This window comes from Lathamus discolor, chromosome 3 (genome assembly GCF_037157495.1).
Source record: "Lathamus discolor isolate bLatDis1 chromosome 3, bLatDis1.hap1, whole genome shotgun sequence".
Taxonomy (NCBI): Eukaryota; Metazoa; Chordata; class Aves; order Psittaciformes; family Psittacidae; genus Lathamus; species Lathamus discolor.
In genome coordinates, this window is record NC_088886.1 from 56,712,652 (window position 1) to 56,727,033 (window position 14,382).

The 14,382-nt window shown below is 35.4% G+C and overlaps 1 protein-coding gene across 5 annotated transcripts in view; it reads left to right on the forward strand.

Moving 5' to 3' along the window:
• Positions 1-14,382, forward strand: part of CCDC18 (coiled-coil domain containing 18) — a 28,483-nt gene that overhangs the window by 1,057 nt on the left and 13,044 nt on the right. For 3 of the 5 annotated variants that reach the window (XM_065675401.1, XM_065675400.1, XM_065675404.1), the window contains exons 2-16: positions 147-291; positions 463-619; positions 901-1,068; positions 2,056-2,165; positions 2,948-3,076; positions 5,699-5,795; positions 6,598-6,719; positions 7,773-8,082; positions 8,947-9,047; positions 9,157-9,317; positions 9,989-10,209; positions 10,994-11,104; positions 11,905-12,036; positions 12,794-12,928; positions 13,536-13,628. In XM_065675401.1, coding sequence (XP_065531473.1) covers positions 173-291; positions 463-619; positions 901-1,068; positions 2,056-2,165; positions 2,948-3,076; positions 5,699-5,795; positions 6,598-6,719; positions 7,773-8,082; positions 8,947-9,047; positions 9,157-9,317; positions 9,989-10,209; positions 10,994-11,104; positions 11,905-12,036; positions 12,794-12,928; positions 13,536-13,628 — 2,166 coding nt within the window. In that variant the 5' untranslated portion in view covers positions 147-172. The remainder of the gene's footprint in view (positions 1-146; positions 292-462; positions 620-900; positions 1,069-2,055; positions 2,166-2,947; positions 3,077-5,698; positions 5,796-6,597; positions 6,720-7,772; positions 8,083-8,946; positions 9,048-9,156; positions 9,318-9,988; positions 10,210-10,993; positions 11,105-11,904; positions 12,037-12,793; positions 12,929-13,535; positions 13,629-14,382) is intronic. The other 2 variants (XM_065675402.1, XM_065675405.1) reach the window with 2 other exon arrangements.

Sequence of the window (14,382 nt, forward strand, 5' to 3'; positions counted from 1 at the left end):
AGTGGCATTTGACAAGTCAGTATTAGGTGGTGGTTTTTTTCTTCCTCTTTTTTTCCTACTTGCCTTATTTTGGTGTCTTTAAAAGTAACTTTGCAAATACTTTTCACATATAATTAACAATGTTTTGACATTAAATGTTACTTTAGTCATATGTGTGGTGCAAGTGGATTGTATGATGTGGACTTGCTCTGAAAGTTCTGCTGATGAAGACCTTGCAAATTTGCAATCGTTATGGAATCAGCTGAGGAGAACTGAAAAAAACCTACAAACTGTAGAGGAAGAGCTTTCCAGGTATGAGTGTGTTTGGGAATGAGATCAGCCCATCTCTTGTGGTGTAAATCTATCTTACTCAGTTTAATGGATTATCACAAGTAGCTCCTTTTGTGCTTTTCTTTTGAAAACTCTTTATGAGCAATTTAAAAGAAGAGTAATAGCATAGCAACTTTTTACTTTCACTCCTAGCTCTCATACAAGTGAGCATTATGGCCCCTGCTTGGATGAGGCTGTAGACCTCACTCTGAAGGACCATGTTCAGCCTAACTGCAACTATCAAGGCTTTTCCAACTGTAAGAAGAATGCTGGTAAAACACTGGGCAAGAATTTTCAAAGGAAATCTGAAGTAAATATTGCACTTCATTACTTATATTTATTACTTTGGTTTTCTGTTCTTTACTATGTGTATGAGAATTGTTTTGCTTTTAGGGCTTGGAGTCGATACAGCATAGCAATGGGCAATCATATCGACAACTCTTAGACAATCAGGGGGCTGTCTTAAACATAATATGATTTCAGTACATTTGTTCTACAGAGTTTCCATTGATATGTATATTGCTTACATATGCATAAGCATGTGTGTATATATATAACAAATAAATATATAAACCCTTATGTTATGTCTAGTCTTATTCAGTATCCACAACTTCTGATAAAACCACAGAAGAAAATGAACATCTTAAGGAGAAGCTGGATGCCCTTCATGAGCAAAATGCATCTTTGACTTCTCAGAACCATTACCTAAGGAACAGAGTGGAAACAATGAACTTTGAATTGCTGCAGTCAAAAACAAGAGTATGTATCTTCAGTGTATTCATCAGAAAAGAAAAACAAACCCCCCCAAAAGCCCCAGTGACCATGACTTTTGAGTGTTATTCCAAGCAGAACATGCTGGTTTTTGTTTTGTCTAAATATTAGATAGATTAAAACTTTAATGTTCTACTTTTACATAATATTCATTCATTTTGGAACAGGATAGTTTAGAACCTGTTTCTTCATGAGCAAACCAACTATATTAATTATGAATTCTATCTGTTCATGTTTCAAAGTTTAATCTAAAGCCAGTAAGTCACAGAATGAAGAATACATTATGTAAGAAAATAGCTCAATAATGTGTTTAGTACTGTACATTCACATGTCTGAGGGAATAATGGGAACAATAATGGCATGGTAGACATTTGTCTAGGAAATAAAAAAAATCTTAACCTTTCAGGTTGGATTAATATTGTTATTTTTAAAAAGTGAAGGTGGGTTAGAAGGAAATACTGTATCTAATAAGTCATCGCTGATTTAATACACACTTATTTTTTCAGGACAACTATATTATTGTATTGAGCTTATAGGTAACATTAAGAAAACATAGCTATGGTTAATGCAGTTTGTTTGAGAAATGTTGTCTTTCAGCCCTGGAGATATATAAGTGAATAAATAGGTAGATAAATGTTTGACTGTCTGGCATGGGCAAGAACAAATAGTGGGATATAAACTTTTGAGGAAAAACAGACAAAATCAACGTATAAAGAAGTCTGTCTGCTAGACAGTGTACTACACTGCAGTGGTGCTAGGGAACTGGAAGGGTGTCAGTTGGAAGATTGAAGTTCAATTCCTGTAGATGAACAAGCATCTTCTACAGTAAGGTGAAGAGCACTGTATCATTCAGTAAGCAAATTATTCTTCTGTATCTCATCTGAATGTGTGGGTGTATGTGTGTGTGTGTGTATGTGTATATATATATATATACACACAAGTGTTAATTAAAACCCAAATGTGTTTCTGTTTCAGATTTCCTATCTTGAATCAACTTTAGGTACACATTTAGTTAGCATTCCAAAGCTGAAAGAACAGATTGTAAACTTGGAAGCAGAAGTTTCAGCTCAAGATAAAATTCTCAGGTAATAAGTGTACTTCTGTATCATCATTTTACTGTGGTCTGCTTGCCAGCCCAATCTCCTGTTTGGGTTGTCATGATAACTGGTACTGTGTGGGGCTTGTAATCTAGGGCTTGAAACTTTCACTTCAGAGCCACATTTAGGAGGAGGGAGGTGTTTTATTTTGTACTGAATGTACTTCAACAAATGGAGGGAAAAAAAAATAAAGGTTGTTAAACCAGTTCATAATGTATGCTAACATGAATGTGCCCTTATAACTGACTAGAGTGATTGTATGTTACATAACTGTATAGCTTATGTTGTAAACAAGCATACATATTTTCAAACATGACTGTGCAGCATGTAAAGTAAAAGATTCTTCATGAAAATATTGATGGAGACAAATGTTGAAATAAATGTAAACAGTGTCCAGAGGCTGTCAGGAAGACATACCTGTCTTAATTTTCATTTTAGTGCTGTTTCCCCTAAGTGTATCCTGACCAGTCATTCCTTCTGAAAGAAAAATGGTGATTTCTGTGTTCAGATCTCATGGCACAGAGTCAACCTTCTATGTCCTTGGCAGTTATGACACTGGGTGCCCGTTGATGAGCTTTGGACACCACTCCAGACTGCAGGCATCCTCGTAGGGAATCTGGAGACTATGGATGTTCCAAACCTACTTTTAAGAGTTGCAGGGTGTTTGACTAGTGCTTTTCAAACATCATGTGCAGAAGAGAGCAATAAAAGTTGAGTTTCTTTACAAAAAAGTTCCTATTTTTTTCAATTATGCTTTGTGTATTTGATAGAGATGCAGAAGATAAACTAAATCTAAGCCAGAAAACAGCAGTGGAAAGAGGAAACATGTTGCAGAGATATAAAAAGGACTATAAAAACCTGAAAATGGAGTTAATTGAACAAAGCAAGCAAGGAAAGAGGTAACTAAGCAATTTTAATAAATGGAATACTGAGTTATAGTGTGTGTTTATTTCCATTGGCAAATGTTTACTTTGTGGGATCACATAATTGCTGTGTTTTAAGAACAGACCTTACCTACACTATCAGACCACATCTGGTAATACAAGTGAAAGTAACACAGTAATTTATAATGGTAACATAAAAAATTACAGTGCCAAACAAATCATAACACTCTTTATATTACCTAAAGAATTATCTGATAGATGAAGTCAACAGAGCTTAAAATATGCTCATAGTTCTAAATTACAACTAATTCTCCATTATATTTTCTCAAAGGTCTGAATTCCAATTTATTTATGTTACCTTTGCGAAGTATCCCATGAAGTCAGACAGTATTATAGTTTTTTTAGTGACACGGTGCTTATCTTTCGTGCCTGTCAAGAGTTCAGGGAGCATCTGAATGGTGTTGTTACTCATGATTTAGTCTTCAAAACTTCAAAAATAGAAAGAAATACTAAAGAAAGAAGTGTTTGTTATATACAGAATTAATAACCAGCACTGGGAAGTATTGCCTTTTATCATTGGTACATGTCATGCAACACAGTGTTTCAGATAGCTCGAAACCCCCCAGAATCACATATAAAAATAAAATATTCAAATTTTTGGAGAAACAAAAAGAAGTAGCAAATTAGCTCCACAGTTTAATACCAGGTATACATTCTGCTCTTACACAGGTTTTCTTAATGGTCACTGCTGAGCTTAATGGCAATCCTGCAAGGAGCAGGGAGTTGAACTTGATGATCCATATGCGTCCCTTCCAACTTCAGATATTCTATGATTTTATCATATCTATTCCGTATTGTTTTGGGTTTTTTTTAAAGGAGAAATTCTGTGTGAATATACTTATTCTTTGGGCACTGTTTAAATCTTGGAAGTTTGCTGGTAGTAGCAGGCTGTAGTACACTAATAACCAGTCTGTCTCCTATTTTTCCCTTCAGAATAGACACAATGTAGAGCTGAAATGTGTCCACAATAAATTTTCCTGAAGTACTTTTGACTTCATCTTGCAAGAACCTACTGTGTGTGCTCAGAACTCAGTATGCAACAGTACTGAGTGCTGTATTTTTTGGGTTGATATGAAGAATGTAATAGAAGTACAACTTACTTGAGAGAACACTTTGTATGTTAATCTTACCTGTCTGTATGGTACTGTTGAAAAGTTGAAATCTCCATTTCCCTTTCCTATTTCTTCCTTTAGCCTAGTGGTTGTGTGGCTACTGGAGTGTTAGATAATTTCTTTTGGCTGTTGGAAGCTACCATATACAATCCTATCACCTCCAAAATGTTAGTTTAAAGAATTGAGAGGGATAAATAACAAGACTCCTGCTTGCACAATTCATTTAACTGTATTACCTGGGGCAAAAAAACACCCCTGAATTAGTGCCTTAAAAAAGCATTTCTTGAGCCCTTTGAATGCTAACCCTTTGTCTGGCTTGTCTATGTACCCAGGAAATCACCTCTAACATTCCTATAGCTAGACAAATGGAAATACTGTGCTACTGGTGAAAAAATGCTTTTATTTATTCACTGTTCATTCAGAGCATGTGGGTTGGAACTAGCTGTACTTAGTTACTAGTTGCAAATGTAAATAGAAAAACTAAGCTTCTGCCATGTATTAAAAGCAACATAGTGTTATGGTTAGTATTAACAATTATTACAGGTTGCTTTTAATCGATAATTACAACCACTTATTTTTCTTTGGCCAAGCAAACTGAAGTGCTTTAGACTTAGACTATTTTCTTTGTTATTCTGAAATCTTGTATCCCCTGCTCTGAATACTTTCGCCATGTCCAAATGGGCAGCGCTCTTGAGACAGAGAAACAGTGATCCAAAGGTAGGCTGTAATTAGATGAGGCACTTATCCTGTCCTCACACTGCCCATACTGGAAGAAAAACAGATGCTGTTGAGCAATGGTAATTCTTGTGTGCTTGTGCTGGGTGTCCTGAACAGGCTGCATAGCTGACCTGTCTCAAGGTTTCTGTTCCAACTTCCCTAGTGAATAACAAGAAGGGAAAGTAAGAAAGGAGCAGGAGCACAGAGTAGTAAAACGAAGTCTGGGTTTCTGCTTCAAACAGCTGATCACCTGGTATCATCCCAGTCTCAGCTTCCTTTAGTATAATTGATTCCATCTTTCCGATATCCTCCAAATAGTTTGTCCTTTGATCAGTTCCTGTCAGTCTCACCATAATTCCATCATGAATGCTCCCTTCAGTATCCCATTAAGCAGTTTGAATCTTAGTGAGCACTACTGTCTCCTTCCTTATCACACATGCTAATCCAGTCCCTAAAACAGGCTTTTACTGCTAGGGACAGGTGGATGATTTGAATCAAACTCTTTGTGAGGAGGAATCAGTTTAAACATTCTTGGTCTTACTGGAATTTTGCTTATATTACTATGCCAAAATTATATTTAAAATTAATTTATGCCTTGTGAAATTTTTTTTAATCTAGGGCTTGGAAAGTTGGAAGAAGAAAGGAAATTACCTTGAGCAATTACTTCAGGAGCTGTTTTTAGTATCTGGAGGAGAGTTACATAATGATTGAACTTTGTGAATTTTAAAATCGCTATGCTTCTTTGCAGGGCAGAACAACAAAGAAACGAAGCTTTGTTGAGCGTGGAGGAGCTGACAAGAGCTTTCAAAAAGTATAAAGAGAAAACAACTGAAACATTACAAAAGGTAACAGTTTATTCTTCACTTGTTTTTTGCCGTTCTGTTAGGTTTTTGCTTCTTCCAGTAAGCTTAGGCAGCTAATAGCAACAGGTTCAGCAAGTGGGTCAATTGTTTCTACTTGTTGTTGGCAAAGTCATAAGAGAGGTGAGACAGGGTAAGCAACTGTTTGTGGTTAGAACTTCAGTTATTCAGTTTTAAACTGTCTTCTTACAGTCTGGACAGTCTGCATCTTTGAGGTATCCTAATACTGCCGATGTTTCTTCTGACTCCTGCTTGCCTGCTGGGAAATTTACATTTTAAAAGTATATGATGCTTTTGAAAGAATTCTTCTGATTCCATCTGTATAAGCTGTTCAATGAAACATGAGCTAGAGAAGAGATAAGATGAAAATGAAGTTATCTCCCAAAGTTCCTGTGATCAAAATTGTTAATGCTTCTGGCCTTGTGGGAGGAGAAAAAAAGCAGGCCTGAGACAGTTAGCTTTTACAGAGCATTTTTATTTGATTAGACTTCTTTCCCTGTGGAATGTAGAAAAAGTCCTTGCCAACCACAAATATGCCCTAAAATATTAAACCAAAATAACTTTACTTTTTTTCCCAAATTGCAGGAAAAATCTAGCTTCTTTGTTCCTTTCCTTCACAATAGTGAGCGACAGAATTATCTACAGGCTTAGCAGAAAGAAAGAAAGAAAACAAAACAAACAAACCACCCCACAGCATAATGTTTATAGTATTCATTTAAGAAAATGCTGCTGGCCACAGAAGCTTAGATTATTGTTGTACAGTAACAAAAAAATATTGCTTTTTAAGGTTAAAGCTGAAGAAGTAATCTTGGGAAAACGTTTGATTAATTGTGAAAAAGAAAGAGAGAAGTTGAATGAAAAATGTGTCAGCTACAGAAAGGACCTAGACAGCCTAGAAGAGCAATTAAGGTAATGCAAAGGCTCTTAAAAATCTCTGTACAGTGATTTCAGAAGAAACTGCACGTTACAACTCTCACTATGAATGTGCTGCTCGATATGTGTAGTTCAAATGGAATCAGGACCAGTGTCAGTGAACACTTAGTATCAGCAATACAACAGATGAATCAGAATACTAAAAAGGTAAAAAATGTTAGCATGCACTTAAACATTTCTAAATTATTTTCTCTAAATAATCCTTAAACCCACCAGCTGGTTGTCGTTAGTGTCATTAGGTTTGGACGAGTGTTTTCTTGGACAGTTTCAGGTATCCCATTCACATGCACTGTCCACACTCACAAGCCTGTCTTAACAATTGTTCTTCAGGCCATTTTGGCAAGGGTGGGCAGTATGGGAGCACCTTTTCTCTAGCTTGAGCCTGTTGAATAGCTCTCTGCTCTTGATAGGGATCTTTCTCTGGACTGCTGTCTATTCTCTGCTAACTTGCACTGGGTTTGGCACTCATCAGGACCTTTGAGCTAATTCAGTTTCCTAAATCAGGAGGTACCTAATAAAGTAAATGATCTGTGGTGGGCTAAAAATACAGTTGGCTCACAGTACCGTCAGATAGGGGAGAGAAAAAACAGGACCCTTCCCTGTCTTGTTAGTAGCAGAATGCTAGACTAGCTCAGTCTTAGTACATTTTCTTCATCCATTCTGATTTTAGTTATCATTACATAGTTATGTTATCCTGTTCTTAAATTTCCTTGGCTTCAGCACAATTAAAGCCACCTTGATCTATTTCCTACCAGTGACTCTTCTGATAGTACTTAAACCTTTATTAAATTGCTTAAGAATGAGAAGTCATATATTCCCTCCTTTTGTTTGCTGATAGCAGTTTGCATCTTGTCTTTAGGAACAGTGAAAGCTTAGGACAGCAATGAAAACTCTTTGGTCTGTTGAGCAAATCCTAGATTTTGAAAGGAAGGAAACTAGTAAAACAGTATAGTTATGGTGTTCTAGTAAGTTTAATAATGAAAATCCTCTATGTTGAGCTATACCTTTTAAATGGATGTACTTCTTTAGGCAATTAAAGGAAGAGAATCATAGCACAAAAGAAGAAATTAAGACTCTTGAGGTAAAGAACACTGAAATGGCGTCAATGCTGACTCGATCTGATCAGAAGATCAGGGAGCTTGAGAGTGAACTTCATGAAAAAGAAATAGTACTTCAAGAGAAAAATGTTCTAACAAGTGAAAACACAGAGCTGAGAGCTCTTATTGCACAGCAAGGTAACCGCTTGAAATTATGCCATCAAGAAATTGAAGATTCAAGGGAAGAGCTCCACATACTAGAAACTATTATTTCCCAGTTGTCTCTAAGTACACCTGGAGAGGTACAGTAACTGATACACCCTTAAAAATTGTATTACGTGTCTTAACTGACATTGCATGCAAATCCTGTGACATTCTTGAGAAATTATTTGCCTAAAATATCTTTGCTTTTTTAGGATGCATGGATGACATGTTTTCTCAATAGAAATAATTTTGTCTTCTCTTTCAAGAGCAAGGAATAGGTGCTTTGGATTGCTTAATCAGCCAGCATTTAAAATTACACTTTCTATTTCTGTGTTCTGTGTATTGATTCTTCAGATGAATGTATAATATCTAAGACATGATGATGTCCTATTATCATATTCCACTGAGGTACTCAGTAGAACATTTACTGTAAGGCAGACGTATTGTGTCAACCTCCACAATGGAGAAATCGGAGCAGGAGCGATGTTTGTAGGAACTTCTTTTTTTTGCTGGGAAACAGAAGGCATACCATCCCTGGCTGCAAATGAACTTTTGTTTTACCAGGATGAACTCTGGCTCATGAGCCTGAAGTTTATCATTAAACTGACTGGTTGGGAGAGTCATGTAAAAATCCCCAAGGTGTGAACTGACTGTGGTTACTGGAGGAACTGTTTTTGGGAAGTCAGGAAGGGCTAGAGAGATGTATAGGGTGAGGAGTAAACAATCCATCTGATGTTTTTATTTTTGAACTATAAATGTGAGTATGTGTAATGAAACCAAAATCAAAAAATGCTTTCTGTATGAATTTGGAATTGCCAAAGTGACCTCTGCTGAGAAGTTTGTATAAAAATATATTTTGTATAAAAAATTTGTATAAATTATGTATATAACACACAAATTAATCGTACTGTGAAGCAATAAAGTTGATTTTGAATTGAACTTGATTTTCCCTTAACTTTTAGTTTAAATGGCGCCACCTGAAACACCATCTATCCAGCTCTTCAACAAAAGAAGTTCTTTCTGAGTCTTGTGAATTGAATAAACCTTTGATTGCAGACCAAAGGTATTACTTTCTGGTTACAGAATTATGGCAAGAATAGGCAGATAATAAGGTGGCATCAGAACTAGAATGTATGAAGAATGTTAAATAGTTTTCTTCTTTTTTATAATAGCATTAAATTGGCAATGAAAGAAGCAGAAGCTCAAAAGCCTTGTGCAAATCTAACTGTCTGTAGTGGAGCCGAGCATCTTTCTAATGATAATGAAGAACAAGAAAATAGCACATTATATGACCTGGAAACAGAGCCTGTCAGATTGCTCAGAAGTCAAGGAGGTAAGTTTACAGGAGTAGCTGTGCAGTTCTGTCTGATTAATCCACAGAATAGGAATTTTTTGGTGGGGTTTACATTGGTTTTATAGTGTTGGTTTTTTTTTTTTTCTTTAAATATATCTGTGTGAGCTAACAAGTATAGTTTGGTTGAGCAGGGAGCATTTTGCCACTTTGGAATTCTGGAAATTGTTATGTTCTCCAGGCACAATATTCTTCTTTCTAGAAGTCAAGTTACTTGTTCATAAATATCCAAGCTATGAATTGTGTTGAAATAAGCACATGTATTTTTTCTTCATGCAGGCTATGCTGAGGTCTCCATATTTTCTTTGATTCTTTTCTCTGTATCTTGCTGTTGCAGAATTTCTGCTATTGTTTCTGTGATTACTGTTAGGACTGCTCCATGAAATGACTTCAGGGCACTTACATAATCACACTGTCTTCAATAATTTTGGGGTGTTTGGTGGCATTTTTTTGTTTATTGGGGTTTTTTGTTTGTTTTCATGAGTCACAGCTTTCCATTATATTATGGGGAAAAAATAAAGAGGTTTTTTTCAGGATACTATATGTGTTAGTTGAACGTGCTGTCATGAAATTACATTTCTCTTTGGCTTGTATGATTATTGTTTGAGTGCTGGCTTGTAAATTAACCTTAAATTTATTTTTTCTACTTTGAGAGAGGAGAAAATGTCAGCAGTTGGAACTTATCAGCAAGCAATTTGAAAAGGAGAGGCAAAGATTCCAGAAAGAGATAGAAGAATTACGCACTAAACTGACAAAAGCAGACGATGAGAATTCTTCTTTGAAGACCAGCATGGCTCAGAGAGCCAGTCATTTCCAAGTCATGCAGAAAGACCTATTGAAGAAGGCTTCAAAAGCTAGTAGCTTAGAGAAAGAAGTAAGTTTTTAGCAGCACTGAAAAAATACATCACTTTGTGATTGAAAGATAGTTAAGACAGTAGTTATGAAAAACCTGCCATATTATTTTTAAAATCTGGCTTATTTAAGAAAAATGGTAAATAAACTTTTGAACAAGCAGGAAAACTTATGTAGCAGCCTTAATTTGTTACTTGTCAGAAAACTTAAAGCTGACATAGTTAGTGAGCTTTACTACTACTATTTTTATTGGTTATGTGGAAAATATGTGCAGTCTTGTTGCTTCCATATGGTTGAATTAATGTGTAATCTTAAAATGAAGAAACACTTATATTTTTCCTCTTTAAATATTAGTACAGTTGACAGAGATTAACAGTCTTACTGAAGAGTTGCAAAAGAAAGAAGTGAAGCTTCAGCTAGCTCTTGTCTGGTTGAATAAGTTAAAATGCTAATGTTTACCTTCTGGTGCTAATGTATTTACAGAATGCCAGCATAATGGCATTTACAGTATTTCCTAATAATAGCCATACATGTTATAAATCTGTAACAGCTAATTCATTCATATGGCAGTAACAATTATAATTAATTGTATAAATTTGAGGTAAATTATCCTGAATTTTTCCCTTAAGTAATAAAGCTTAATAGATCATATAAAAAAAACCCAAACCCAAATAAATAATTAATAACACTAGGAAATAGTAGTAGCTAAAATGGAACTGGTGAAAGCATATACAAGGAAGAAAGTATACACAAATACTTGAATAAACAGTTGTCTTCATGCTGGTTTGTGCCGTATTTCATTTCAGATAACAAAGAAATCTTCTCAACTTTCTGTACTTGAGAAACAGCTGGAAGAAAAGACTACTGCTTACTCCGTTGTTGCAACAAGAAATACTGAGTTGGAACAGGAACTCATGGTAAAATGCTCTCATGTGTCTTATGTAAAAAGACAAAAATGGAGATTAAAATTTAGGTTAAAACAGTATTCCACATATTTAAAAAGGATAGACTATCAGATCTACTAAACAATCTATGCAATTTTTAGACAGTGCAGTCTTTAAAAACTGAATCTTTCTTCAAATAAAACATCCCTTTTTTCCTGCTTTTGAACACTGTAAGCTATTAATGGACATGTTACTTGTTCGTTGTTATGATATGTGCAATGAAAATCTGGTCCTATTATTGTAGCATTGCCATTTGTTTCAGTGAAATATATGTAGATCTGTGAATGAAAGTCTTCTAAATGGTAGTAAGTGAGGAAGATGATCTAACATCCTGGAGCACTGTAATTCTTGTCTGGGTATTGTTATACAAACTCTTAGTTTTGAGAAGGGGTCTAAGGTTGCTAGAAAATGAAACTGTTTATGTGGTCCTTTGAAATGGAAAGCTGTATTTTAAATATTCCATCTGTTGATGTGAAACTAGAGTTGCTCTTTGTCTTTGTCAGAGGTTCCTAGTTCCAGTTGTTACAATCTGTAGGGGCTGTCCACCTTTGTAGATACTTTGTCTCTATGTAGTAGCTGCATTTAGTGGCGTTCTATAACTGTGTTACAGGTGTGACATCCTTAGAGATGAAACATGCTGTGTGTAGCTTTATTATTTTCCATCTTATTCTTTTATGAAATCTATCAACTCAATCATCAAATAAAACACTATTTAATAACACAGCTAAGTATTTTTATTAAGTTGTTTTATTATTGTTGTTGCTGTTTCCCAGGAAAAAAACAGACGCATTTATGAGTTGGAAACAGCTGCCAGTGAAGAACACGAGAAAATAACTTCTGCCTTCAAAAAAACAAAGTTGGCTCACCTTGAGCAGCACAAAAAGATGGAGAAACAGGTTGAACTAGTAAGTGCTTCTGTGTGCTTGCATGTATGAGTGATACACTTGATAACTTGTTGTCTGTTTTAATTTCTTTGTCTTTTTAGTAATTCTGAGGCAGCTGTCCAATTAAAAATTTACATTACCAAGTTATATCTTCTCCTTATATTTCGTGATTTTAGTTCATTTTTCCATCTAACACTACATAACTGCATGATTTCCCTCCGAGATCTTCATATCCTCTTTTCTGCTTGACTGAAGAGAAATAGGGACTTAAGAAGAATACTGTAAAGTATAGCTTTTTTGCCTACTGGGGTTAGACCAGGACAGCTTCTAACAATATTCTCTTGTCTGCTGAACCTCTGCCAGCCTGAGCCTCACGAGCATCTGTGTTCAGAGAGAAGTGTTGGTAGGTTTTTCAGTCTTTAGAGAAAAATTCTGTTCCTCCATGTGATTAGGAGTACAACTGTGGCTATTTCTAGCTGTTGAGGAAGCTTGTCATCTTCTACTAGAGAACGTATATGCATGTCTTACTGTCTTGGCTGATGACAGACAATTACACTCTGCCTGCCTTCATTGTCTTGATACTCCTATTACTTTAAAATATTAAGCATTTGGGATTTCTTGATAATTTTAAGACTGTGCAGTACTGCTGATGGCAGGAATGTACTTACTTTTCATTCTTAAAGTGATGGGTGAGAGTAGAACCAAATGACATACTTAGATGCACAAATTATATGAAAAAGCTTATTAAAATAATAAAACATGAATTACTTACGGACAGCTACAGACACAGCTGGCGAAGAAAGATCAACAATTAATTGACCAAGAGAAAACAATATCTATGTTGCAACAAGATGTTATACATAAACAGCATCACATTGAATCATTGGATGGGCTTCTGATAGAAAGCAGAGAGGTACGGTTGGCTCTTGACTTTCTTTCAATGCGAATCAAACAAGTCTTTCTTTAAATGCAAATCAAACAAGTGGCTAATGGCGATGAAAAGCATAGCAATACATGCATGGAAAAACTGGAGAAAATCTAAGATCCGTATGGTTTTGCTTCTTAATTTTTGTTTGAGTAATTGACTGAATCTAGTCCACATCTCCTACTGCTACTGCTATATATTGTAGAAATTTTAATGGCCTTTCATTATTTTCCATCTCAGCATTCTGGTTTTGCCTCTGGTTTGCCCCTTGGGCTCCCCACCGTAATCAAAGGAAGGAGATCTGGATAAAGAATATTTGTCTCTATTCTGCAGTAGGTGGAAAACCAAGAATATTTTATTATGGCAATGCTTTATTCCTTTTAAGAATTCCTGCTGCAGAATATGAAGGGACAACTATCAGGAACCAGACTGACTTCAGAGTATGATGTACACAAATACAGTATGCCCGCAACTGTGTTTTAAATACAAGGATTTATATTTTTTTTCCTAATTCTTAGTATGGGTTTTCATTAGTGAGATTATTGTTACTATCTTCACCTGCTGTTCTCTTGAATAAAAATATTTATACACACAGGAAATGGAAAATCAAAATGTCAAGAAAGATCAAGGATTGAAGATCCTGAAAAGTCAGTTAACAGAAGAAACAGTCAGAGTTAGTAAGCTCTCTGTAATTTTCAATTAATAGTTTTAAAGTTTGCAGTGATGGTGTATTTCCTTTTATCCTCCATAGAAAAACTATAATGAGGTTGCTTTATAGAAATTTATCTCATGTAAGTATTTCAGAAGTTACTAACTCTAAGTCTTCCCTTTTCTTTTTAATTGAAAGTAGTATGATGAAACCTGCAGTAAGAGATTATGCAATGCATAATTGCTTTATTAAATTACTGTAGTTACTAAGAGGTCAGATTCGTGCTTGTTATACTCAAAGTAAAACATCTAACAAAGAATATTATGCAGATTTTTACTCTAGATACAGCATACATTTTGGATATATGTGATATTATATTATTGGTCATGTTTTTAGCCATATGTGCCTCTTCCTAGTGTTTCCCTGATTAGTATTTTCAACGCAGCACTTGCCAACAGTACTTTAATAAACCATTGCCATGTGGTGATTTACCACAGTCAGGTTTCAAACAGTATTCGGTCTTCAGGATATCACCGAGAAGATACTGGGTATTTAGCAGGTAGCATGCTCTTTCTGAACTTATGTTGGACCAGTTCTCTATTCAAGTGGCTTTGTAATATTTGGGATGTTTTCCAGAGATTTAAAATTAAGACCCATTACAACTTCAGAAATAGATAACTTCAGAAAATTATAACTTTCAGAAAGCTCTCGATTTAGGGGAGGAGGGGGGTATACATTCCAGTACGATTTAGAAAACTGGTAGCATCTAAGCATTAGCCAATCTGCAGCTAAG